General features: G+C 40.1%; 1 protein-coding gene across 1 annotated transcript in view; it reads right to left on the reverse strand.

Annotated features, from left to right (window-relative positions):
• The window catches only part of PDE1A (phosphodiesterase 1A), a 351,420-nt gene extending 338,171 nt beyond the window's left edge, over positions 1 to 13,249 (reverse strand). The window contains exon 1 of the mRNA XM_089680839.1: positions 12,748 to 13,249. Within this exon, the coding sequence (XP_089536965.1) occupies positions 12,748 to 12,848 (101 nt within the window). The 5' untranslated portion in view covers positions 12,849 to 13,249. The remainder of the gene's footprint in view (positions 1 to 12,747) is intronic.
• Between the last annotated feature and the right edge of the window lie 13,188 nt (positions 13,250 to 26,437).

Genomic DNA, 26,437 nt, shown 5'->3' on the forward strand with positions numbered 1-26,437 from the left:
AACATGTCAGAATTGAATAAGGAGAATTCAAAAATAGAATCAGTGAGTTGCAATAAGGATCACTCTCCTCCTAAAATTGACTTGTAAACTCAATCAAGTATAGCTAATCAGGTGTGGCACACAAAGCCATTTGACTTTCAGCTGTGGTTATTTTGATTAGCTTAGCATGAATAAAGCTTTCCTGGAGCATTTCAGTCCCTGATAGTGCAACTTAAAGAGGAGCACCACCCAAAAGGGGAAGTTCGCCTTTAAGGACTGCTCCCCCACTCCCTAATAAGGATTGGCACTTTTGGGTGTGGGGGGAGCGGGTACCCGAATTTGACAGGTACCCGCTCCCACTTCCGGTCCGATCGCCTGGGCGACCGGAAGCGGAAGGTGTCTTTTGGGACACGTGACAGGTCCCAGAAGACTACAGGACCATTCATAATGCGCAACACTACTCGCACATGCGCAGTGGGTAGCTGGCTGTAAAGCCACAAGCTATCACAGACGGGTGCCCACACTGAAGATGCCTGCGCCTGGAACACAGGATAGCCGGTGAAACGGGCTGCAGGGGACACACCACGGGACCGAGGGACAGGTAACTGGCTGTTTTTTAAAAGTCAGCAGCTATAGTTTTTGTAGCTGCTGACTTTTATTTTTTGACAGGGTGAGTGGAACTCTGCTTTAAGCAAACTATCAACTATGGGTGGCAAGGCATTGTCAAAAGATATCCAGGATAAAGTTAGTAGAGACATATCCCAAAAAACCAAGGTGGTAATTAAAGCAAAAGGTAGTTCAACAAAATACTGACACAAGGGGGTGATCTTTTTTCCAACTCAGTGATTCTGTTTTTTATATCCTTCACTTGGATGTTATAAGTTTACCTGATTAAATACTGGATAAAACAAAAATTGTATGTCTTAATTTCAAGCTGAAAAGCAGCAAAATTTGATTATTTTAAAGGGGGAGGTGATTGTTTCCTATACCCACTGTAGGTTGAAAGACTACTAAAATGAACTAGAGTCAAGAAACTTAAGCTGTCCATACACTAGCAAAATGTAGTTTGAAAATGTGTAATTTGCTATAGGATTAGTGGGGTTGAATTGACATTATTTTGCCTACTAACAACAAAATTGAAAGCAGCAGGATGGATTTTTTTTGATGAAACAAATTTGTGTTTGTGAATGTGTCATTTTAGTTCTGGAAAATCCTATATATTGTAATGAAACCTGTTTAATGTGTCTGGGAATCCGATCAAGTAGCAGGTCGAAACAAAATTTTAAAGTGGTTTTAAAGCCTAAACAATTTTTACCTAAATGCATTCCCTGCATTATGGTAAAAAAAACTGTTCCAGTAAGTATAAGCGTATACGTATATAAGTATTGTTCTTTTTTTTAAATGATATTTTACAATCACTTTAAGGGCTTTCAAATGAAATGAAAAGAAACAGAAAGAATGTTCTAACAAACTATTTTTCTGTGAAAGTTTGAACCAAAAGAAAACTGTATATGGCCAGCTCTATAACAGCATCTAGTGTGTAGAGTTTTGTTCTCATTATCTTCAAAGTCAAATCTCAATTTTTCTGCAGTTGGCTAAAGTATAGATACCAGAGTGTGTTTGTAAATGGGATTTATTCAGAATAGAGACCAGTCACAAGTGGTGTACCACAAAGCTCTCATACCTTACCCAACTACTCTAAGGGTAGTTGGGTAAGGTATGTCTTTTTGCTCATGACACAAAGGTGTGCAATAGGGTTGATATCCCTGGAGGTGTCTACAATGTGGACCATGATTTGGCATTGCTGGAAGATTGGTCTAAGCAGTGGCAACTACCAGGCCCGGACTGGGACACAAAATAGGCCCAGGTATTTTAGACAGGGCAGCCACTTTTTCTGGAGTGGGGGGGAGGGCATTTGCGGGGGCGGTTGGTGATGGAATATTCACAGAGTCAGTCCTCCACACTGCAATGTAAAGGGGCACTGTGATATAAAGGGGACTGCACTGTAAAGGGGCACTGTATTGATTACAGTGCTCCTTTACAGTGCAGTCTCTTTATATCACAGTGCCCCTAGAGATCTAATGACAGTGCCCCCTATATATTCAGCAAAGAGATGTCCCAATACATCAAAGAGGCATCCCAATCCAGCAAAGAGACACCTCAATCCAGCAAAGAGACATCCCCATATAACAAAGAGACATCCCAATCCAGCAAGGAGACATCCCTATATAGCAAAGAGACATCCCCATATAGCAAAGAGACATCTCCATAAAACAAAGAGACAGCCCTGTCCAGCAAAGAGACATCCCCATCCAGACATAAACATGTAGAACCAATGTAGCGCTACTCACTTAAATAAACATGTGAACCAAAATACCTAGTGAATAAATATCAAATAAGAAATAAGTATCCACTAATGTGAAATCATGCACATAAAACATATATGTGATTAAACCTAAATCACTAAAGTGAACATAATCATATCAACTAAAAAATATAACGTGCTTATTGCAAATGAATATATATATATGTATATATTTATACACACACATCAACAATGTGTATTAACACCTATATATAAACCCCATAAAGTGAAGAAAATCCAAACGTGCATATATGTGAACTTAATACATGCACCTAAACACAAAAAACATATATTTCCATGTATATAAAGTCCACAATTAAAAATGATCACACTCAGATGAACACAAAACACTCGTGCTGATATTTGTGTATAGAAGTGAGTTGATAGTTGAGATCATCCGAACACCAGCTGAATCAGCTTCTCACCTTAAGGATTCGACCCTTGCGAGTCAAAGCGTTCATTAGGATCCCTCTCACAGATCCTCCAGGTAAGTATCACTCCAAACAACTGCTCACATTGTATATGAATCTCCCCCCAGGGATCCGCACTTCAATACTGGCTCCTTTCTCCAAGTAAGGTTAAATGCTGCGCCAACCACTCATATGGAACATAAAACACAAGCTTCCATTGTGTAATATGTTTATTACCAAGTGTCACAAACAATAGAAAGCGCACTTACATTAAAAATAGTAGTAACAGTTCAGGGCTCCAATCCCACGCTTTTGGATCTAATCTGCATGGGTGTACAAGGGTATACACAGGTGTACCAAAATGGCCGCCACGCCGGAAATGCGTCACTACGTTGGGTCAACGCGTTGCGTCACAGTGTCATGTGTCTTCCTCAGGGCTCCATCCAGACATCCTGTCCCTTTACTGGATGGGGATGTCTGCTGGCTGGAGATGTCTTTTTGCTGGACTGGGCTGTCTCTTTGTTTTAAGGGGATGTCTCTTTTTTGAATGGGATGCCTCTTTGTTGGACTGGGCTGTCTCAATGCTGGACTGGGCTGCCTCAATGCTCGACTGGGATGTCTCTTTGCTGGATGGGGATGTCTCTTTGCTTCATTGGGATGTTTCTTTGCTGGATGGGGATATCTCCTTGCTGGATTGGGATGTCTCTTTGTTGGATGGGATGTCTCTTTTCTGGACTGGGCTGTCTCTGCTGGATTTGGATGTCTTAAATCTCTAATTTACTGTTACTTTCCACCCACACCTCATCATGTTTTTGGACCTGCAAATCTTTCTTGACTGTCTTGCCATAAATTTACATAATAAAAACACAGCTAGCAACACCATATTCCATATGTGCAATATACAGGCTACACAACTTAAATCATGCCTTATGGTGATAGGGTACAGCAAATCATTATTACGAAAGGCCTACAATAAAGCACTCAAATCAGATAAGACCTCTTTATTGTTCAAAAACAAGAAGGATGATAATAGTTCCACCACTGTAAAATTCATTATCAAACAACAATAGGATCTACAAAATCTACTTCAGAGACACTGGCACACAGGGGCGGACTGATCATTTGGAAACTCGGGCACTGTCCAAGGGCCCAGGGTCAGTAGGGTGCCCCATGAGATGCCCCTGGTACCTTTTTCATAGGCTTTTTTGAGTTTGGGCAAGGACACAGGGGCCCCATGATCCCCTATTGCCCGGGGGCCCTATGAGTTGTCAGTCCGCCCCTGCTGGCACATACTATGGTATGATGCCATCGTCTCCAAGTATATAAGGGAGTACCCCGAAGTAGTATTCTGAAGGGCACATTTAATACAGGATACTGTAGTTACTAGCCATTATTCACCTAGTACCCACAAACTGAGACACCCAAAGGGTATGTATCTGTGTGGAAAGTGCAGCTTTTTCTCTTGGAAACCTACTGGAACTCTATTTCTGCTTCCTAATGGAGAAAAGTTTACTCCCCATTTTTATGCAAACTGTAATACACAAGGATTGGTTTACTTAATGATATGTTAGTGTGGGGCATTTTATGTAGGAAAAACAATTTGACAATTTGACAGGCAAAGATTGAATGACCACTTATATTATTCTTCCAATGGAAAGATGATTACTTTGATTAGATCAATAACACAACCATCAGTTCCTCCCCTCATGCCAGGGTGCTAGGTGTAATCCTAGACTCCCATCTGTCCTTTCAGCCCCAAATCTAATTGCTCTCCAAATCTTGTAGACTTCACCTCCACAACATCTCCAAGATATGCCCATTCTTAACCTTGGAAACCAGTAAGCAACTTATTCACTCCCTTGTTATCTCTTGCCTTGACTATTGTAAGTCCCTCCTCATTGGCCTACCTCATCGCAGGCTATCCCCTCTTCAGTCTATCATGAATGCTGTGGCCAGACTCATCCACCTTACTAACCGTTCTGTATCTGCCACCCTTCTCTGCCAATCCCTCCACTGGCTTCCCATTGCCCAACGGATACAATTCAAAACAATAACATATAAAGCCATTTATAACTCTGCCCCAAATGACATCAACAATCTTGTCTATCACTCAATATCACCCAAACCGTACTCTATGCTCCTCGCATGATCTGCTCTCTAGCTTCCTTGTCTACTCCTCCCATGCTCATCTCCTGGACTTCCCCAGAGCTTCCCCCATCCTCTGGAACTCTCTATCCCAATCTATCAGACTATTGCCTACTCTGCTCACTTTTAGGCGATCTCTGAAAACCTATCTCTTCAGGGAAGCCTATCCTGACCTCAGCTAATAATGGAATCTTCTACTCCTACCAGTCCATCCCGCAAAGTTACTACCTTTTGTACCACTAGCCCCTTCCTCTAAGATTGTAAGCTCCAAGGAGCAGAGTCCTCCTATCCCTCTTGTATTGAACTGTATTGTTGCTGTATTTTCTCCCTTTATATTGTAAAGCGCTGCGCAAACTATTGGTGCTATATAAATCCTGTATAATAATAATAATAATAATAATAAACACCTAGACCTCTATCATGGTTTTAATACTTCAGTGGCATACTTCTTAGTCCTAGACATTATCCCTAAGGACCCCAGAGGGGGAAATTGGGACAAAAAATCCATCAGAAAGAAACACTATGGATAGAAAGACTAAATGCAACCAAACCCCCAGGACTAAATGAAGTACTGTCTTATAAACCCATTTTGTGAATAACCTTACTTTGTATTGCCTCTGTCAGAAATATAAGATTTGCCCTAAGGTCCAAAAGTTTTGAATAACTGCATTGCTTTGTCCATAATATGGTTTTGTTTTTATAGTTGCATGGATGTATTTTTACTTTTATTGTTATGTTAACGGATATACTGGTTCCTTTTTCTATTGGCATTGTATATATTTGGAGGGGAGAATGGTCTCCTGGTTGACCGCATAGGTTGGATGTGTAGCCATAAAGACCACTCCCCCCCCTTCCACATCCATGTTCCGGTTTTGTGTGCTGTCTAGGGGGTGGATATGTGGCATGTGGAGGGTGTCACCTTCTCCAGCAGCCCGGGGTCACCTTCTCCTTATCACAAACGCATGCCAGCATGCCTAGTGCCATGTTCTGCCCCACCTGTTTCAGATGGGACTGCACATGCACAGGTGAGTGCAGCACACGAGAATGTAATTGCGGCCAGGTTGGATGAAATCACATGCTAGCCGATTCACCGGCGTACACTTATGCCCGGGAGGCTGGCTGGTAAGAGTGTGGGGCAGACATGCAGTAGAAGGCAACAGTGCAAGGGAGAATGATGTTTCCCAGTGGCAATATAGGGATAAGTGGCTGGCTATAGATCCGTAAGAGAGGACCTGCTCGGAATTTTAGTAGGTAACAGTGATTCATCTGATTATATCCTAGATAAATGCTACTAGCTGCATTACAAAGCAAATTTCATGATACAAATCCAAACGGTTAAACATTGTGCAAATATCATCCCTGTGTTACCTACCTGATGTGGAATGATCCTTATTTGAGAGTCGAGGAGTGCCTATATTTTCAAGTTAAATATTGGGGATGTTATATATAGAAATATGGTGAGTGTTTTATTAAGCCTTTAACGCCTTGTTGCCCTGTGATATGGGCAACATAAATAATATCTTTAAATGGTTCTCTTCTCTTTGCAGTGCTGGATAGACTCAGCTGTTATACCATAGGAGGTCTCCATTTTATTTTATGTACCCCGATGATTGTACACTGTTGGAAGTTCCCATTATATAGATCCTGCGTTGATGTTGGAGATATAAGCACACTTACAATCTTCTAGTGTTGCTTATATTCCACTGGCCTGCTCCCTTATAGGTGTGCCCCTGCATCCATTACTGGGGCATACCATTGATCTACATGTCTCCTTTCCATGCTATCAGAACACTTTGGTAAACTGTAAGTGATCTATGAACCAATTAACTCACTGTTAAATATTTGTTTAAACATGTAATTCATGCTGAATTTGTTTATTTTGTATCTTTAGATTGATATTGAGCTCTTGAAGAAGCATTTATATACGAAACATGTCGAGTGGCAGCTAGATTGATTAGGTTGCGGCTTTTCTAGACCTTCTGATATGGATACTATGATCATTTAAGTATCAATACTGTTGCTATGGTCAGAAAGCTGCATACTAGTAATCGATACCACTGTGTCTCAATTTACTTAAAATCTGTCATTTTAATTACGTGTAATTTTTTTTTGTTTCTTTATATGTATCAATTAAAAGTGTATTTTTATCAATCATGGCCTGATTGATGCCTATAAATTCCATATTCCCTTCTCTTTATTGAACTCTTCAATCATATTGGGCAAGGCATCGTTGAATCTTAATAGATGTCCACAGTACCACCCTGTGGAGACATTGAGTAATTATTGTGGGATGTCTCTTTGCTGGATGGGGATCCAGCAAAGAGACATCCCATGCAACAAAATACATCCCTTCAAACAAAGAGACATCCCCATTCAGCAAACAGACATCCCCATATAGCAGAGAGACATCCCAATCTAGCAAAGAGACATCCTGTCCAGCATAGAGACATCCCAATCAGCAAAGAGACATCATGTCCAACAAAGAGACATCCAGTCCAGCAAAGAGACATCCCATCCAGCAAAGAGACATCCCATCCAGCAAAGAGACAGCTCATCCAGCAAAGAGGCATCCCAATCCAGCAAAGAGACATCCCATCTAGCAAAGAGACAGCCCAATCCAGAAAAGAGACAGCTCATCCTGCAAACAGCATCCCATCCAGCAAAGAGACAGCCCAATCCAGAAAATAGACATCCCATACAGCAAAGAGACATCCAAAATCCAGCAAAGAGACATCCCATCCAGCAAAGGGACATTCCAACTAGCAAAGAGACATCCCAACCAGCAAAGAGAGATCCCATCCAGCAAAGAGAGATCCCATCCAGCAAAGAGACAGCTCATCCAGCAAAGAGACAGTCTATCCAGCAAAGAGACTGCCCAATCCACCGTCGCTACAGAGTGGGACTGTTTGGCTGTCACAGTGTTCTGGCCAGTAAAGGAGACAGGCTGCCATCGTCCCTTCAGTGGCGCTGTCTGCAGCGGCTGGCCTTGGAGGTGTGCATCCTCGCAGCGCTTTCTGCTTGTCACTGGAGCTATCTCTGTCTCATCTCCTGTCGGCATAGCTGCATAGCGGGAGGTGAGCGGTGGCCATATCTGTGCCAGCCCTGTCCAGACTGCAGTTGCTGATTACCTCCCGCTGTGCGGCCTGGTCATCAACAGGCCTACTTTCTTAGGCCCGGAGGCCCTAGCCCAGTGGGCAAATTCTCAGTGTGCCCTATGGCCAGTCCAAGCCTGGAAACTACTGAAAGTGCTTGGAATAGAATTTTGGAGCTAGTGAGTCAGTCAACAGTAAGTGGTTTCAAACATGCTTTGGACAAATATAAATCTATACAAAAAACAATGGGCCACTTGGTCTTTTTCTGCTTTCACTCTTTTATAATTCTAAGCTTTATCAATTCAAGTTGCCAGATAGCTGTTCAAACCCTCCCCAAACTAAACCCAGGTTAGCATGTCAACTAATCAAGATCTATAAGGCTGCAAAGCAGAGATACATATTAGGGGTCAAATACTTCTTATATGCAGGTGTGGTTACATTAATATAAATATTTGGAAATGGTATCAATATGTAACTTGTTCTTTTGAGGTATAGTGATCCTTTAAGTCAGTGTTAGACCTTTTCAGCTTTAGCAAGACAGTCGGAGGTTAGGCTATAAAATAATCTTGTTTCGTGTCTGGCCTCTGTCCCTTCAGAATGAATATTTATTATTATTATTCATTATTTTATATCGCCAACAGTTTGCACAACGCTTTACAATATTGATATTGCTGTTTCTATACTAAAGTTAGCGGTGGTATACTAAAAAGGTCTATACTGCTCTCATTTATCTGCAGTGTTTTTATGAATTACTTTGTGAATTAAATGTAAAGTGATGTGGCTGTGCTTGCTTATGACAAGATTATGTAAAATTATATAAACACCAAAAGATCTCAACAAAATCTCAAAATAGGCATTGGCATACAAAATTTAGTCTTGGTAAATATAAGGTAGTGTATCTAATTTGCGATATTAGCTTTTTCCTTTTTATGTAAAATAAACAACAGTTGTGAAAAGCTGAAGAAATTACTTGTCAGTAAATTAGGCAATGGTGCTCAATGCAAAGCAGGAGCTGTAAAAGCAAATTAAATATTTGAGTGTATAAAAAGGGAATTGCAAGTATAGTATTGATCCTATATAAAACACTTGTTGCACTAGTAGTATAGTGCACTGTGGAAGGCATAAGAGATTTGGTAAGATAAAAAGGCAGTGAAACAAATGATGGGAGGTCCCATTTAAAAATACAGATTAAACTCTGATTGTATAATAATTATTTAAAAGTGACCTAATTATTATGTAATCATATAAATCCATGGTCTACATAAAGGAGTATGTTTTTATCCCAAGAGAAGGACATAAGGTTATCAGTTCTATGTGGAAGAAAGAAAATTTTGCCAACAGTTTAGACAAGAAGTAGCACTGGGATTCTCAAAAATGGTAGAAAAAAAGTGTAAAAAAACTGATTTCAGAACAATTATCCTACTTTTCATGCCTCCCAGAGCATCATCTCTTGCTTTAATTCAGCATTATGAAAAGGGGGAAAAATCAGGCTGCTGTGAGGGAAAAAATAGTTTTTCCTTAGAAATGTGTGGTCATCAGGCCTGATGTTTTCTTTAAATGATTAAGGTCTCATACACACAAATGTCAAAATACATGCACCAAATACATTTGAAGTACATTTTAAATATATGCAGAATCATGTGTTGTGCCCTCCTAGTTAGGCTGGTAGGTAAATTTAGTTTTAGGCTTCACTGTAGTGAGTGGAGTGGTTGTTGATCGGTTGGTCTAATCAGGATTCCTGAGCTGAAAGTATGATTGCTTCCCCCTGCCTCTGGAAGAAGCTTCCAGGGCATGGGGAGGGAGATTCAAATGATCAGCTGAATATTTACCATGACCTGACTAATCCCTGGACGGGCCATCCAGAAGGTGGCTGGAGAGCTGATAAATGTGCAGGAAGGCTGCGGAGATTATTCTCCTCATCAGGGAGGGTCCCTGTATCCTAGGAGGCTGTTGCCCCTAGGGGATAGCAAGAGAGACAAGAGATTTCTGCTTGAGTGTCAGCTGTCTTTGGGCTGAGAGCCTAAAATAATTGCCAGAGAACTACCCTTGCTGAAGGGCACTGTCTCTGAGTCCTGGACTGAACAAGGGAGCCTTATTTCCTTCACAAAAGATTTGCCTGAGGATGTTGGGGAGCAGACAACTCCTGGGACACTGTGGGGTTTACTTAATAAAGCTAGTTCACTAAGAATCTTATGCACTTCTGCAAAGAAACCAATCAACTTCCAATTTTTATTGCTAAAGCCTAATTGAACAAGCTGAGGTTAGAAGCTGATTGGTTACCATACACAGGTGCATGAAATTCTGAGTTAACCAGCTTTAGTAAACAAACCCCTGTGAGTAAAGATTTCAATGAGACTGGTAGTTGGGCAAGTACCAGAGGGGAAGCAGTTGCCAGAAGTTGCTTTATGGACTGCTATTGCAGGGCAATTGACATCCTAGCCATACCCTAGCGTTACAGCTCGAGAGGAGAGAAATGCCGATAACTGGCATTTCCCTGTTTACATGTGATCAGCTGTGATTGGACACAGCTGATCACATGACCGAGCTGACATCTTTGGCTCTTTCCATGATCGGTGATCCGCTGTGTCCGAGGGACACAGCGCACCACCAATCGCCGTGCTGCGCGCTCCCTGAGCCGCGCATGCGCAGTGAGAATGGGAGGACATCATATGACGTCCTTCCAGAACGAGAGAACCACCTTGCGCCCATCATATTACTATATGGCGGGCGGGAGGTGGTTAAAGAATAACAGCATCTTCTTTAAAGTGTTTGTGAACTCTTACATATACCCAGTGTAGTGACTGGCATCAGGTGATACACAGAGGTGAGTCAAATCCTACATAAGCTGTACCTGTCTATCTGCAGTCCTCTCTTCTCTACATCCATTCAAAGTGCTGAATTTATAAAGCTTGTCTGAGAGTTTAGAAAAAAAGGAGGTGGGGAGCTGAAGTTACACTGTGCAGAGATCAATAAGAAGAGCTCTGAGAGCTGATTGGAAGGATGAGACATACTCCCCTCCACACAGCTCACAGGAACAGACCTGAGGATGTCAATCTGCTGGAAGTCCCTTCCTTGTCACTATTTTTCACTTGGTGTCAGGAAAACTTGTCAGAAGTGACTCAGCAGAGTAACAAGGCAGGAGACAGAAATGACAGTGCTCCTAATTGAGACAGGTACACACTATAGAGGAATATGCTTTGTTCATATTTCATGTCTGAGGTTTACAACCACTTTAAGTGTGATTCAAATTAAAAATAGAGACAGCTATGTATAAAAGAGATTCAGAAAACTTAAAGTAAACCAGAGCTTTTCCCATGATGCTCGGTACAATCACTGAGATAGAATAAAAATATCCAGTACTTCTGGTTATGGGGCGACATTCAACTCACTCCCCTTTTTCCCACGTGACAATGCTGGTGCTTAGCAATTGACCATTAAAGGAGAAGTACAGCCAAAACTAGTTTAGCTGTAGTTCTCCTGTGGATCACAGGAGTACAGTTCATTCTGCACTCCTGTGACCCGTTAACAGCTGACAGCGGGCTAAAGTCCCCTGTCGACTGGCGTTGCTCAGCGGTCCATGCTGGGGAAAGATCCTAAATTTTAAGTCAGGATCCACCCAGATCCCTGGATGGGCACCTGGCTCAGCCTCTCAGCGATTCCCTCCTGCCTCTTCAGCAGCCCAGCGCTCCAGTGAGTGCTGGAGCAGCAGAGCAGACAGCGGTGACTGACAGTCACCAGCTCTCTGCTCATGGAGCACTGAGAACTGAGTGATCATCAGTGTCTGATCACTCACTTCTCAGTCTTAGAGCTGGCGACAGATAGATAAAGCATCGGACCGATGCTGCATCTACCTAGGTAAGTATGATTTCTATAAAAAAATTCCTCAACTTCTCTTTTAAGGCACCTAGCACTGTAACATGTATGTAGGAAGAGAGCCTTCAGCCCTGCACAAGTGCTGCATCTTGGGGTTCACACAGGTATTCCACTCCTGGTGCTCTGCATGGGCAATGAACTGGTTTCTTCTAAAAAGAGAAAAACAATGCACAAGCCATGCTTAAGTTAGACAAAGTAAGTTTGAGTTCTGTATGTTGGAGGCATTTTCTATTTACATTTTTGCTAAGTAATTAAGGCTCATTCTGTTCATCCTACTTCCTGAGAGTTTGGACGGCTGCTGGGAACCACATAAACACTTATGATATGACTTCTCACATGAATAAATTAGTACCCTGGTCATGAAAAAGATCATATGGAAAATACCTGACTTTTAACCAGAAAAGACTCCAAGACTTTAGATAACAATACCAATACTATAGCATATAATTCATCCTATATCCCATTTTATTTTATGAGAACATATAGATTACAGTACAGTGTTTTGGTAGTTTTGAGTTGTTTAAAAACAATGTGGTATAAAATAGAATTCCAACTTAACCAACAAAAAACACTAGTCTAACCCAACCCATTAGTCATGAAAACAGCAATGAGCCAAAGCGTGACATCCTTTCACTTAGCTGGAAATGCTAAAGCTATACAGAACCATACTTTAACACAGGACACTTTCACAGCTCTCATTTTATTTTAGAAAATAGTTTAAGGAAACCACAATGTTATCTTCTAGCTAGCTCTGACATTAAAACCATATAGTAAGTCAGCAACACTTCAAGTACAGCAGTGAGTACTCTGCCTCTAATGCACTGTAGTGATGATGCTGAACAGATCACTTAAGATAAATAACTGTGGAGCGTATCATACTTACATCCCCTGCAAACGCTGAACCATTTTATCATTCGATTCCTTCTTTTTTAATTTGCAAGAAGTATATTTCTGCTCTGAGTCTTCTGAGGTCGTAGAATCCATTGTAAGTGTTTTATGGCGTAACAGTCACATTGACTATAAGTCCCACCAAGTAAAAGCATTCCTTAGTCCATTGCAATCCACTAACCCAATGCATGTAAAAATGTAATAGTAGATCAAAAAAGAACCTAGATCATAAAATGTGTAAAGAGTGAAGGAGAAAGCTCTTTTTTTGTAAGACTTCAACTTAATGGAAAAATCCCAGTTCTGTTTCCTTTGGATTTCAGCAGTTTAAAGTATCCTCTTGCTCTGATAAGTAGAATCAGTACATGTAAGATGGTTAAGTATACCACTGCCTGCCTGTACGTTCAAGCTCTTCCCACATGCCGCTGAGTTTTACAGTTGTGTGCACCGAAGCACAAAAGCACTTTGCAATATCCAAGGATTCATTGTCATTTAGAATAAAGGAGAATTACTTAAGCTCTCCGCAAGAGACAGATTTGCAGTAGCAAATAAAAAAAGCACCAAGACAGAAATACAGAAAGAAGAAAAAAAACAAGAAAAATACCATGCATGAACTAAAATTACAAAATCTCCAAGGCAGGATAAAAAAGCTCATATTCTCCCACAGATCTGCAGAAATCAGTTAAAGGTTTAATCTGAGCATTAGCACAGCTCTCAAACAGATAGATCATTGGTCTTTGTGGGTAGGATGTAGTTCAAGGAGCTTGTATCATCTGGTCCAGAAAATCATTTCATGATTATTTATCCCCTTTTAGCAACTCCACACAGTAGGTAAATGTCACTTACACCACTGATGACTGTAGCAGCTGCAACACACACTCTACATCACTTATTCCTGAAACCCTTTAGGTCACGCAGTGAGAGAGAGAATAGCAAACATTTCAGGCTAAACAAGATGGCATGAGTCAGAACTGCTTTGGAATTACACCCTAATGCTGCCAAGATTTTGCTTTTATTTTGCACCTGATTTCTATAGGAAAGAAAAACAGCTTTAAAAAGAAGGTATTCAAGCGTTCCTAGGAAACCCCAAATCTTTACATGAAAAAGGCTCTTACAGTGTAAGCTTCTAGAAGCACTTAATCAAAGGACTAACAAATAGGCAGTTCACTCAGCAAGGGAAGCTGCATATTGCAAGAGAATTTCCCCCAAAGCTTAGTGAATGTGGTGAAGTGTAATTTTGCAAAGAATACCCAATCATGTTAAAAAAAAAGACATTTTTGCTTGCATGTGATTGGATGACAGTGGTCAGCAGAGCTTCACCTCATTTGCTAAACTTTGGGGAAAATACCCTTGCAAAGAGCAACTTCCCTTGCAAAATGAACCATCTATTTGTTCTTAGTAAATAACCCCCCCTCCTAAGCGTCAGCTCACAATAGACTGCAAGAAGGGTTCCCTTTATATCTGCTTGGAAGCTCCACAGGGTCTTGGGTTCAGTTACAACCAGAATCCTATCTACAGTACATGGTTTTGTAATTCACACACCCCAGGGTCAGTTTACTTCTCCATTTCACATTTCTACTGATATACAATAATTAATTATGTTTAACTAAACTGATTCCTAGAGGTGTGTCAATGTCTCTTGACTCTTGTAGAGATTGGAGTTTGCGAGCCTGACGGGAGTGTAGAAAAATGTGCTCTGTAAAGCGCTGTGGAGTATGTCATTGGTATAAGCACATGGGAAAATAAAGAATACATTTGTTGTCTCTGTATAGTAATGCTTTTATGTTTACCTATTTATTGGGAGTATACTCTGGTGCTTTCTAGATAACTAGCAAAAAAAGTAGTAGAAATTAAGGCTGAACACCAGGCAGCTCTATAGGACACCATTTAATGCTGCTTTACATTCATTAATTTGTAATTACACATTGTTGATAGAAGGAGAAAAGAGAATGACAGTTAGATGAGCTCATCAGTCTGCTGCTTCTCCTTTCACAGTCCAGCCACAGACTGGGGAGGGTAAGATATGTATGTGCTACCTAACTGCAGCAGAGAAAAATCTGTTTTTTTGCCCTGCTGGACAGGGATGCATTGAGTGACAGAGCTGTAATAATCATAGGACTGAATGGACTGAAATATTACTCCTTTAACAGGTAAAACAACTTCCTCCCATATACATGTTTCATATATGTATTTAGCTGTTCATCTGGAGTTTCGTTTCAGTTTGAGGACAGTGAATTCCATTTTATAGAGTGGTGTGAAATTAATCATTGTCCTTTTAAAATGCTTTCCATTCAGTGTTCAGCCATTAGCCAAATTTGTCCATGGGCTGGCTTTATACAGAGCAGCACCTGTTTGTTACAGTCAGCCATTAGCCCAATATATCCATTTGCTGGGTTTACACTAAGCAGAACCTATTGGAATTACAGTCAGAGCCATTAGTCCAATAACTTCAAATGCTGGATATTACAAAGCACATTACTCCTTATTGCTTTGTCTTTTGCACTTAGCTACAAGAATATGTATTCAGGTAATACTTTGCAGGAAGTCTGCTTGTGTATGCGACCACTTCTCTAATACTCAGCTTTTAAGTAGTCAAGTTCCATGAAAAGGGAAGTCGATAAGAAGATGCAAGCCTAAAATAAATTCTGTCAAGATTTCAATTGCAAATTTTTTTACTGGTTTTTACCAAAAAGAGTAAATACAGAGTGTACAGGTGTACAAAAAAAAATAAAGATTCAAAGAAGTTTCTTGAAAGCTAAGTGTCTTTCAATACACAGCTACAGCTAAATCAAACACAATGCGTGTGAAATTCAGATCTAAAGGTAGACATCATTTACAGTGTTAATCCCCATCAGGGGTCAAGTAAACAAAGGAGAGCTTAAAGCAAGATCCTATAAATACTGTATGTAACCATCTAACCAAATTCTAATACAGCACCCACTCACTTCCACATCTAAGAAGGAGAAGGGAAACAGCCCAAGGTAAAATCCTCGAGACATCATAGGGATATGAGTATATGGTCCTTCCAAAAGAACAATACTTGTATAAGCACCATGTCACACATTTTAAAACTGATTAAGAAAAAATGGGGGACTATCAGAGTACAACTGAGTAAAAAAATGCAAAACATAAGGAGATCAGAAAAAGAGTATAGAAAAAGATGGGGGGAAGAGGAAAGAGGGAGTAGAAAAATGGTATCTAACCAGGGGCTCACATCCACCCAACCACCAATCCACCACTGTTCAGATGGAAGATGGAAGTAAGACAGCCAAGAGCTTCAAATTTTGACAAACAGTGATTGCTTGTTTCGAAGTGTACTAATAATGCTTTCACTAATAATGATCCAAGTAGGTTTGCATTTTTACAAAGAAAAGTCAACCACTGAGCTCTTCCAAGTCGTGGCAATTGCTATCTTAGCCACAGCTAAAACAAATTAAATGTGGATGTTTTTTAGGGAAAATTTTGACAGGCTTGTTAAGAAGCTTGGCCCGAACACAAAGGTTCCTTGTGAGTTTCGACCCAAGAAAACAATTACAAACTGTACTCAAGATGGTATAGAGTTCCATCTTTACTCCACAGATTTGATCCTAGCATCCCCAACTCCTGTTGGAGATGCTGCCAAGGGTCTGGTACACTTCTACACATATGGTGGGACTGCCCAATGCTCCAACCATTCTGGAACAAAATTCAATCAATAATTGCTCAAGTAAAAACTTACTCCCTAGTCCTATCTCCTGCACAATTCTTACTCCACCACTCCTCACTCACCTATAAAACATACTGCAAATCACTCACTATGCATATGGTGAATGTGGCAAAACAGTGTATCCCAATCCGCTGGCGCTCAACACATCCGCTCAGTCCGGGAATGGTTTGCTCGCATAAACAAAGTTGTGGAAATGGAGAAACTCATCTCTGTAGCAAAAGATTGCCCCGAGAGATTCAGAAAGACGCGGGCATGTTGGAGTCATTTTAAAACAACAGCTGCTTATCACCAACTGCTGTATGACTCCACCCCTTCCCCCACTTGAAAATGACTCGATAACCAATAGGAATACGTATCTCAGGTGTCATGCATATAATGTACACCCTACCTGACTGAGACCGAATATTACGGCCCAAATATTGCTGAGACTGACCTATATATTAGACTACTACGCATGCTTACTTAGATTGCTATATGGGACCACTGACTGTTACTCAGATTATCTTGAACCGTTTGACCCGGAGAAGTTGCAGCTGACCCCCCTTTTCTCCCTATCCCTATCCCTCCCCCCACCACACCCCCCTTTATTTTCTCTCTCTCTCTCTTCTTGTCTCTCTTTTTCTCTCCCCCTTTCTCCTCCTTTGCTCTGTCCTACATTCTCAACATTACCTTTCCATTTCTCTGAGTTTGGGTGAACTTCGATTACCAGCAGACCCACAGGTACAACTACAGCTCTTCAGTCTCCACCTCCAGGGGTGGACATCCAACTATCCACTGCTATGACCATCCTCTCACTGTGTATTGCATTGCATTCTTTATTTAAAGGGAACATATGAGGATTGGCTGATTTCTGTACCCAATTGTTATGTTCACTTCATTCTCTGTCTTGGTTTTTGGTTTGGAGCATGTTTTTTTTGTATATTCCTAATTCAAGCAGTGTTAATTGATGAAACTATGTGTGCTTGAGATGTATATCCCATCAGGGGATACGGGCATTTACTGAGTTTTTTACATGATCTGAATGTAACCTGTATATGTTATCATTGTGCCTCTTTTCTCAATAAAATTGTTTTTGGAAAAAAAAAAGAAGCGTGGCCCGAGCATTCTTTGCAATATCTATCATGGTTACAGAAGAAATAAGGGAATGAACTCGTATCCAGAAACGTCTAACTTTGGGGCATGTCCACCACACAAGTAAGACTGTTCCGACTTGACCACACTTCTGGAAACAGAGGAGAGGACCCAGGGTACATTTGACAAGCTCTTTGGGACATACTGTCAAGATTTCATAGAGAATCCTGGAATAATATTAGAATAATTTGGCTTAGCCCTGGGATGGGCAACTGTGGCCCACCAGCTGTTGGTGAACTACAAGTCCCATCATGCCTCTGCCTTTGGGAGTCATGCCTGTAACTGTCAGATTTGCAATTCCTCATGGGACTTGTAGTTCTACAACAGCTGGAGGGCCACAGTTGCCCACCCCTGGCTTAGCCTATTCAAAATTGCATGCTGTTAGATACTTATGGCTTCCACTGGAGCTTCAGAGATGAGTATTCTACAATTTATTTAATTCCTCATATATCTAGTCTGTACTATTTATCCACCCAAGTAAGTAGTTATGTGACCTCTTAAACAAGGGATTCTGCATTCTGTTAAAGGACTAAAAGGTTGTTCATTTAATAATTGTTTGGACTTCCTTAAGCTCCAACACTGCACTCACTTAAAAGGCATGAAATAAAATTTCCATATGCCTTGCCCTGGTGGAATCATTTTATAACTGCCAAGACTATCATAGGATAGAACAAGAACAATAAGATGCCAAGTGTAAGAATAAAGTTAATGATCTTTTTTGCATGTCACAACAGTATCTTACAGCATTGTACTACAACCTTTGCAGAACCTTGGCCTTTCAACATATTTCTATTTACTTTATGGATATTTCTTCAGGATTTCCATGTAAACCCTGTACCCAACCTTCAGCATGAAGAGCCAATGTATTATTTTGATAGTAGCTATCTGCCTTAAAGCAAAGCTGCACTTTAGAGCAAAGCAACGGAGTTGCTTTAAATCCCAATTTACCTACCAACCTTCAATTCACTCTCTCTCTGTTTCATTCAGTGTCACAAGCTAAGGAAAATTCCTGGTACTTCTGGTATTTAGGAGTGTGATTCAATCCATGTGATAGTGCTTGTCCAATCTGTACTGTCAAACAGGAATTTCATAGCCTCATGTAAGCTACAACTCCAGTGACTTACATAAGCTTTTTCTTTACTCCCAGTGACTGAATGGGGCAATTAAGGATTGACAGAAAGGTATGTGTATGCTGTTAGGGAGATCTAAATTAAAATAAACCACCTTCTTGTCCTGCATGGAACAAAGCACAGGTTTACTTCTCAGGTTGAATGGTCCTAGAAGGAGCTCCGTCATCCTATCTTTAAAATGAGACTACAGACTTGCTTGTATATATTGGAAAAAAAACCCTCACTGTCAGGAATCTTGAACAGCAGATGCTAATTTCTGTGCAGCAGGTGCTCATTTTTATGTGCACGTGTGGAATCACTTACATAGAAGTCTAACAAGACAAGCAAGGACTAGAATGCGCACACGGATGAGCATTGACGCATATGTGCAAGCACATGCATGCACACATAAGTGTGCGCAATCATCCACAGTTCATGGCGCCCAGCAGCCTATTTAAACTGAGAGTCTGCCTGGCTTCAGTGCTGGATTGTCTACAGCTCCAGTTCCTGTGTTCCTGGTTCTTGAAAGTCTGCCAACCTTGTTCCTGACCTGACTTCATCTGACACCTCTCTTGGATCACCCCTACCTGTTATGTCTCCTGCTCACTTGTGTTACTGACCTCGGCTTGGATTCCTGACTACGTCTCTGCTTCCTGACTTGGTACCTCACTGCCAGCACGTTACCGACTTCTGCCTGTTTCTGACCTTGAACTTGATCCTGACCCTGCACCTGTCTGCCTGGCTGCTGCTGAACAAGACTTGTGACCAGCCTCCATACTACCATTGGAAGGGTTACCGTGCTGCCAAACTTCAGTCCACTACCACAACTTCCTGGCACCTGCACTCTTCCACTGCCCTAGCATTCCCTGTCTCCACTACCAGAGGTGCTTGGACATGAGCAAGAGGCCACCCTCGTTATCTCGAGCTCCACGGTCAGGTATGTGACACTCACTGGCTTTGCAGTTACAGTGCAGCAAGTCATTCTCAAAATTTGTAGCAAGGTAAGAACCTGCAGAAGGAGACCAGGCATTTAAAAGTCCAAGTAGTACGTGTGATTCTTCAGTAAGCCTGTATGTTAAGGACAACAAAGTGAACACGCAGGAAGTGGAAAAGGTAAGTATTAATCACTTTCTTTACAGGCAGGTCTCTTTTTTTTCCCTAAAGCAACAGAGTCTCTTTGAATTTCTCCAGATGAAAATGTCAAATTGACAGTCAAACAACAGATGTCTTTACATTTTTCTTTTAATTAAAGTAGAAAGTAAAAAAAAAAAGATTTACCATATTAAGCAGGAATATCTATGATTTTATTCAAGGGAGAGGGTTTTAAACTGAATTTCAGTTACAGAGTTGTACACTGCAGTGACAAATAATATATTTTCTAGAGACCAGAATATGGTCGGAACCACACAGCCCTACCGTTGAATAACCAAACTATGTCTGACCAAATTGCACACATAAAAACAACAATCTCCAACCACAGATACATAAAGGTATATACCTGGAATGTTGTTTATGTAAGGTTGACATTGTGCTTCCGGTCTACAATGATTTAAAGTTCTTCAGTTACAGTAATTTTAATGGTATTTGCAAAGGTATCTAGTCTATTGCAGCCCATGTTTGTATGTATGATATATTCCCAATTTCCCATTTACATGTAATGCCAATATATAATATTTCAATATTTTTAGGTACATCTGTTCAATTGCTTGGTAACACAAAGTGCTAATCAGCCAATCACATGGCAGCAACTCAATGCATTTAGGCATCTAGACATGGTGAAGACTACATGATGAAGTTCAAACCGAGCATCAGAATGGGTAAAAAAGGGGATTTAAGTGACTTTGAACGTGGCATGGTTGTTGTGCCCCGATGGGCTAGTCTGAGTATTTCAAAAACTGCTCATCTACTGTGATTTTCACACACAAATATTGAAAATATTCAGTGAGCAGCAGTTGTATGTACGAAAATTCCTTGTTGATGTCAGAGGTCAGAGGAGAATGGGAAGACTGCTTTGAGATAATAGAAAGGCAACAGTAACTCAAACAATCACTTATTACAACCAAGGTATGCAGAATACCATCTCTGAATGCACAACACATCGAAACTTAAAGCAGATGGGCTACAGCAGCAGAAGACCACACCAAGTGCCACTCCTGTCAGCTAAGATCAGGAAACGGAAGGTACAATTCACACTGGCTCACCAAAATTGCACAATAGAAGTTTGGAAAAATGTTGCCTGGTCTGATGAGTCTCAATTTCAGCTGCAACATTCAGATGGTAGGGTCAGAATATGGTGTAAACAACATGAAAGCATGGATTCATCTTGCCTTGTATCAACAGTTCAGGCTGATGGTGGTGGTGCAATGGTGTGGGGGATACTTTGGGTCCCTTAGTACCAACTGAGCATTGTTTAAATGCCATGGAGTATTGTTGCTGACCATGTCCATCCCTTTATGACTACAGTGTCCCCATCTTCTGATGGCTACTTCCAGCAGGATAATGCACTATGTCACAAAGCTCAAATCATCTCCAAATGGTTTCTTGAACATGACAATGATCTCACTGTACTCCAATGGCCTCCACAGTCACCAGATCTCAATAAAATGGAGCACCTTTGGAATGAGGTGGAACAGGAGGTTCGCATCATAGATGTGCAGCAGACATATTTGCAGCGACTGCGTGATGCTATCATGTCAATATGGACCAAAATGTCTGAGGAATGTTTCCAACACGTTGTTGAATCTATGCCATGAAGAATTAAGGCAGTTCTGAAGCCAAAAGGAGGTCCAATCTGGTACTAGCAAGGTGTACATAATAAAGTGGCCCATGAGTGTATATGTCCACCATTGGCATCAGTTTCTTCCCTAATGGAACTTAGGGATCTGTTTAGAATTATTTGCTTAATTGGCACTATTTTCCAGTTCATGAAAGTTTGACGTTTGAAGATGCTGGAGTAACTTTAAAAGGCAGACAGACTGGTGAGACATCCAGTGATGAAATCAGCAAAATCAAAAAAGTGCCAAATATCAAAATAAAGAAATTACACTAACTTTAAGTGTAACTCCACTTTTGTTGAGAAAAAAGTTTCATCTTGTTGAACTACATATTTTTCAAGAATGTTTTCCGGTTTCATTATGTGCTTTCTCAAAATGATTTCTGAATGGGAAGATCCATCTTCATAGCTCCTTAACAAGGCAATCTTGCAATGAGAATTTTGGGAAAAAGTAGTGAGCCTATTATATTTGGAAAATTAGATTTTTGCTAGCACAGAATGTCTCCAAGATAGCATATCACAAACAAGCCACACAAGTTTTTTTAGCAGTTTTAGAAAAATACAACAACTACAGACAGAAAGTGAAAAGTTATTTTTTAATAGCTCTAAATTATAAAATGGAAGTGTATCAAATATATACAGTATATATATTCCTTTAGGTTAAATTCTTTCATACCACAAATACATTTTGGGTGAAATCTTCAGCATAATAACTGTCTTTATATATAAATAGCAATATTTTCTGTAAAATAAAGTGCATTTGATCCTATTTTACCATAGACACCATATAGTGAAATGAGTGCAGAGAAGGCTCAGGGCAGTTATACAAATTTGACAAACTTATTAGAAGTTGTGTTTGCCAAAGAAAAAAATTAAAAATATAAAATTTCCTCCTTATTTACATTCCCAATAATGTCCCCACCCCAGCTATGTTGTCCACAAATATCCTATTGCCCAAATCCAAGTAACCACATATTTTCGCACATAAACCTCTCATATTTATAGAATATCTAAAACAATCTGTTGAATAAAGTAAGCAATTGATAAAGCCCTTTTCTTATTTTTGTGTTTTTGGCATCTGTGTTACATATGAAAGATTTACACGCTACTCTTAGACAGTTGTCACTGGAATAAATATCCCCATTGGAAGATTTTCCCTCTGTTCCTTTTCTGATGATATGGGATTTTCACTCACTCTTAGTTCTAAAGACAATGTTCACCAAAACAAAGACAAAAGATGACAATGGATTATGCCAGTTGGGGACAAAAACAGCAATAAAAACCCAAAACGCTGAATACAACCCTTTCCTATTATTTTCAAAAGAAAAAAATGTTTTGGCTTTGGATAGACTTTAAGTCACTCCATTACTGTAATATGTGGTCAATTTGCACTCTATTTTGTGCAGTTACAAACTGTCCAGTGAGAATGTTTCTTACCAATTTAATGACAAAAAGTTGCTCATTATTATATAAATGGTTATTCTGTATGTTGTTTATGGTCATACAAATCTAATTGCCAGCTTAAGATAGTCATACACTATACAACCTGAAAATACAATCTCTGTTCTCCTAAAGTTTTACATAAATGATGAAATATGAAGACATATCTAAACAATCTATTTCATTTGTATTCAGACAAGTGTGCCCTTGTACTTCTTAGTAAATGTAAAGAAGATTGTATAATCAGATTGTATAATGCATGGCCAACTTTAAACTTCCTCCATGTTCTCCAAAATAAAAAGTTCCAGTGGGTCCCATTTTTCTTCTTCTGTTTGTAAAGCAAGTATATATTTGACATACTGTAAAGTATTGTTTTTTATCTGTACAACTCTAAATACCATGAAGAGGTTGGAAACCTCCCAGCAGCCTCTGGAGTCATTTGGTCATGGCGAGCATAGAGATATGTTTAATCTTACATCAGACCCAGACCTTTCATGCTTTCAGACACCTCACACCAACCTGCCTATTCCTGATCCCTAAACTGCTATAGGTATTGCTCTGACACCCTTGGGATTCTTCAGACTGACACGCATAGGATGGAAATATGAAAAGACCGGCATTTTGCTACTGAACATCGATATATAGGAGAAAGAGGAAAGAATTTGTCACAGAGATGGTAAAATGTGACACCTTGTGAGCATTTACGATGGCCACTAAAAGATCTACTGACTTTCTCCAGACTCCCCAGCATATGTGTGCATTGAGCAAAAAAAAAAAAACTCAACATGCAGCAGTTTTCTGCAATTAGTTCACTTTACCCTTCGTCAAGCTGCCCAGAATATTTCCTGCAACATCTCATCTACAGTATGTGCTGTAATCCCTTTCATTGTATAGGACCTCCAGCTGACAGTAAATTAAAGTGTTACTAAACCCAGGACCCTGCATTCACTATATCTGGTCTCCCACAGTACACAGAACATGGAAATGCAATTATTTTAGTAAATATAAACTGCTAAATACCTTTTATCATCAGCAGTATATAGCAGTCTTGTGATTTCTATCAGTGTCCAGCAGAGCACTGGTTAACGCTTGTAGGAGGAGTTTTTTATTCCCCCTTGTATGTCCTATGAGACTGCTTAACCCCTGACCCTCTGTTTGCCCTGTGCTGCTCACATGCACCCTCCCAAGAAAAAATCTTCAAAAAGTAAATTGAGGGAATAATCACTTCATTTATCCAACCACGCGAACAGAAAATACCTGCTCACATGACTTAAAGTGTTCCTAAACCAAGGACCCAGCATTCACTATATCTGGTCTCCCACAGTACACACAACATGGAAATGCAATTATTTTAGCAAATATAAACTGCTAAATACCTTTTCTCATCTGCAGTTAAAGCAGTCTTGTGACTTCTAGCAGTATCCAGCAGAGCACTGGTTAAAGTTTGTAGGAGGAGTTTTCTTTCAGCTCTAGGATAATGCAGGACCCCTGACCCTCTGTCTGGACAGCACTGATTGGCCCTGTGCTGATCGCATGCACTCTCCCAAGGAAAAAAAACCCTCTCTAGCAATACACACCAAACTGAGCATGTGCAGCTTGCCCCCAAGGCTCTGTTCTATCAGCAGATGGATTGGAGACAGTAGAAGAAGGGGAGGAGCAGAGAAGACAGGATCAAACAGCCTTTTTACACAATGCAAAGGAGTAATCCCTTAGGTTCCACAGTGAGTATAACAAGCATGCTTTACTGCATATACAGACTGATTTTACTGTTGTGGGTTTAGTAACACTTTAAGAGAGAATTTGAACTCAAAACCATGCATTTTTGCATCTTACCCTTGTGTAAAATAGCCCTACGTATAGGCACCACCTTTACACATAAATGAACCCAATAAATATGTAACATATATGGGACAAGTCCTGATTCTTATGCCAGAAATGCCCTTGATATATCCAAACTCAAAAATAAGACAACAGCATGAATAGTCTTCAATTCAGGGCCATGCATTCAGTGTGAGTAGTTTGTGTTTATCATTGTGTCGCCTTTCACAAATAATCTATGCACAGCTGAGCTCTGGCTGGGAAATTCCACATATAACAGTGAAATTAAAGGTGATGAGCAGACAAGGACAACATGCATAATAAACGAAGGTCTAAATTATAAGGCTACACAACATTGTGCACTCTTTTTTTTTAATCTGATGCCCACGCATGCTCAAATCTTGTAGAAATATTTTTTCTAATATGCAGATATGCCTTTATTTTATAACAAAAGGTTACATCCTTGTTTGTAACTTCTGTCCTGTTTGGCAACAGTTAAATGGTTCATTTGAAATAAATATGCAGGGGGAGATTTACTAAATCCGGTGCACACAGAATCTGGTGCAGCTCTTATAGTATATATAGCTGTATAGTATAGTATAGTATAGTATAGTATAGTATAGTATATAGCTCTATAGTAACCAATCAGCTTCTAGGTTTTATTTCCAAAGCAAAATTGAACAAACTGAAATTAGAAGCTGATTGGTTACAATGCACAACTATGCCAGACTCTGTGTGCACAAGTTTTAGTAAATCTTCCCCATAATCGTGTCAAACAAGTAAAAGGGATCAATTTGATGTAAATATCCTCGCTATAATATATTCACACTATCCAGCTGTTAGCACTTGTATTGTATTGTACTGTTGTATTAAGACAGCCTATTGCTTTATCCATTTCCGGTCCAGCCCATATATAAATGGCCGGACAGGAGCAGTGCAGGGGCGGGTTGCCGTTTATAAACGGTCCCCAGCAATATTAGCCTGGGAGCGCACGGCACCGCAATCCTGTGCCCACTGTGTCCAGAGGGCACAGCGGAACACCGATCACTGTACGGGACCTCTGTGTGAGGTTCCGATCATGTGATCACTGATTGGCCAATCAGTGATCACAGGAATAGTAATTAGCAAGATGTCACTTCTGACATCATTGCTTACTACTAGTGAAATCTGTGAATTATCACAGAGATCATATGGTACAAGGCTATTCACAACAGCCTTGTATCATGTGACAAGCTGTGCCCACCACAGCTCACACAGTATTTCTCAATGGCTGCAAGAATGCAGCTAGAGAGAAACATAAATGACTGCTTTTACAGCCTTTATGGGTGTAAAAGCAATCAGTGTAAAAAAAAAAAATCTTCATCACCCCCCACAAGTAGTACAATGTCACTATGGTGACACTGTACTGCTAGCGGGACAGTATGTTAAAAAAATTTAAATAAAATAATAATGTAAAAAAAAAAATAGTAAAACCTTTTGAAAAATTATAGTTTTTGGTAAAAAACTAATTTGGGTTATTTTTTTAAATAAAAAGATAGCTGAATACATTTTGGCCAAGATTTATGAAGAAAGATTATTTATTTGCAAAATTTTATAAGAAAAGCACTTTTTAAAAATTTTTTAGACTTTTTAATTTATATAGCAAAAAAAATAAAAATCCCAGTGGTGAATAAATACCACCAAAATAAAGTTTTATCTGTCTGAAAAACAA

The sequence above is a fragment of the Staurois parvus genome, unplaced genomic scaffold, assembly GCF_062004578.1.
Source record: "Staurois parvus isolate SC_StPar_1 unplaced genomic scaffold, SC_StPar_1.0 ptg000251l, whole genome shotgun sequence".
Classification (NCBI taxonomy): domain Eukaryota; kingdom Metazoa; phylum Chordata; class Amphibia; order Anura; family Ranidae; genus Staurois; species Staurois parvus.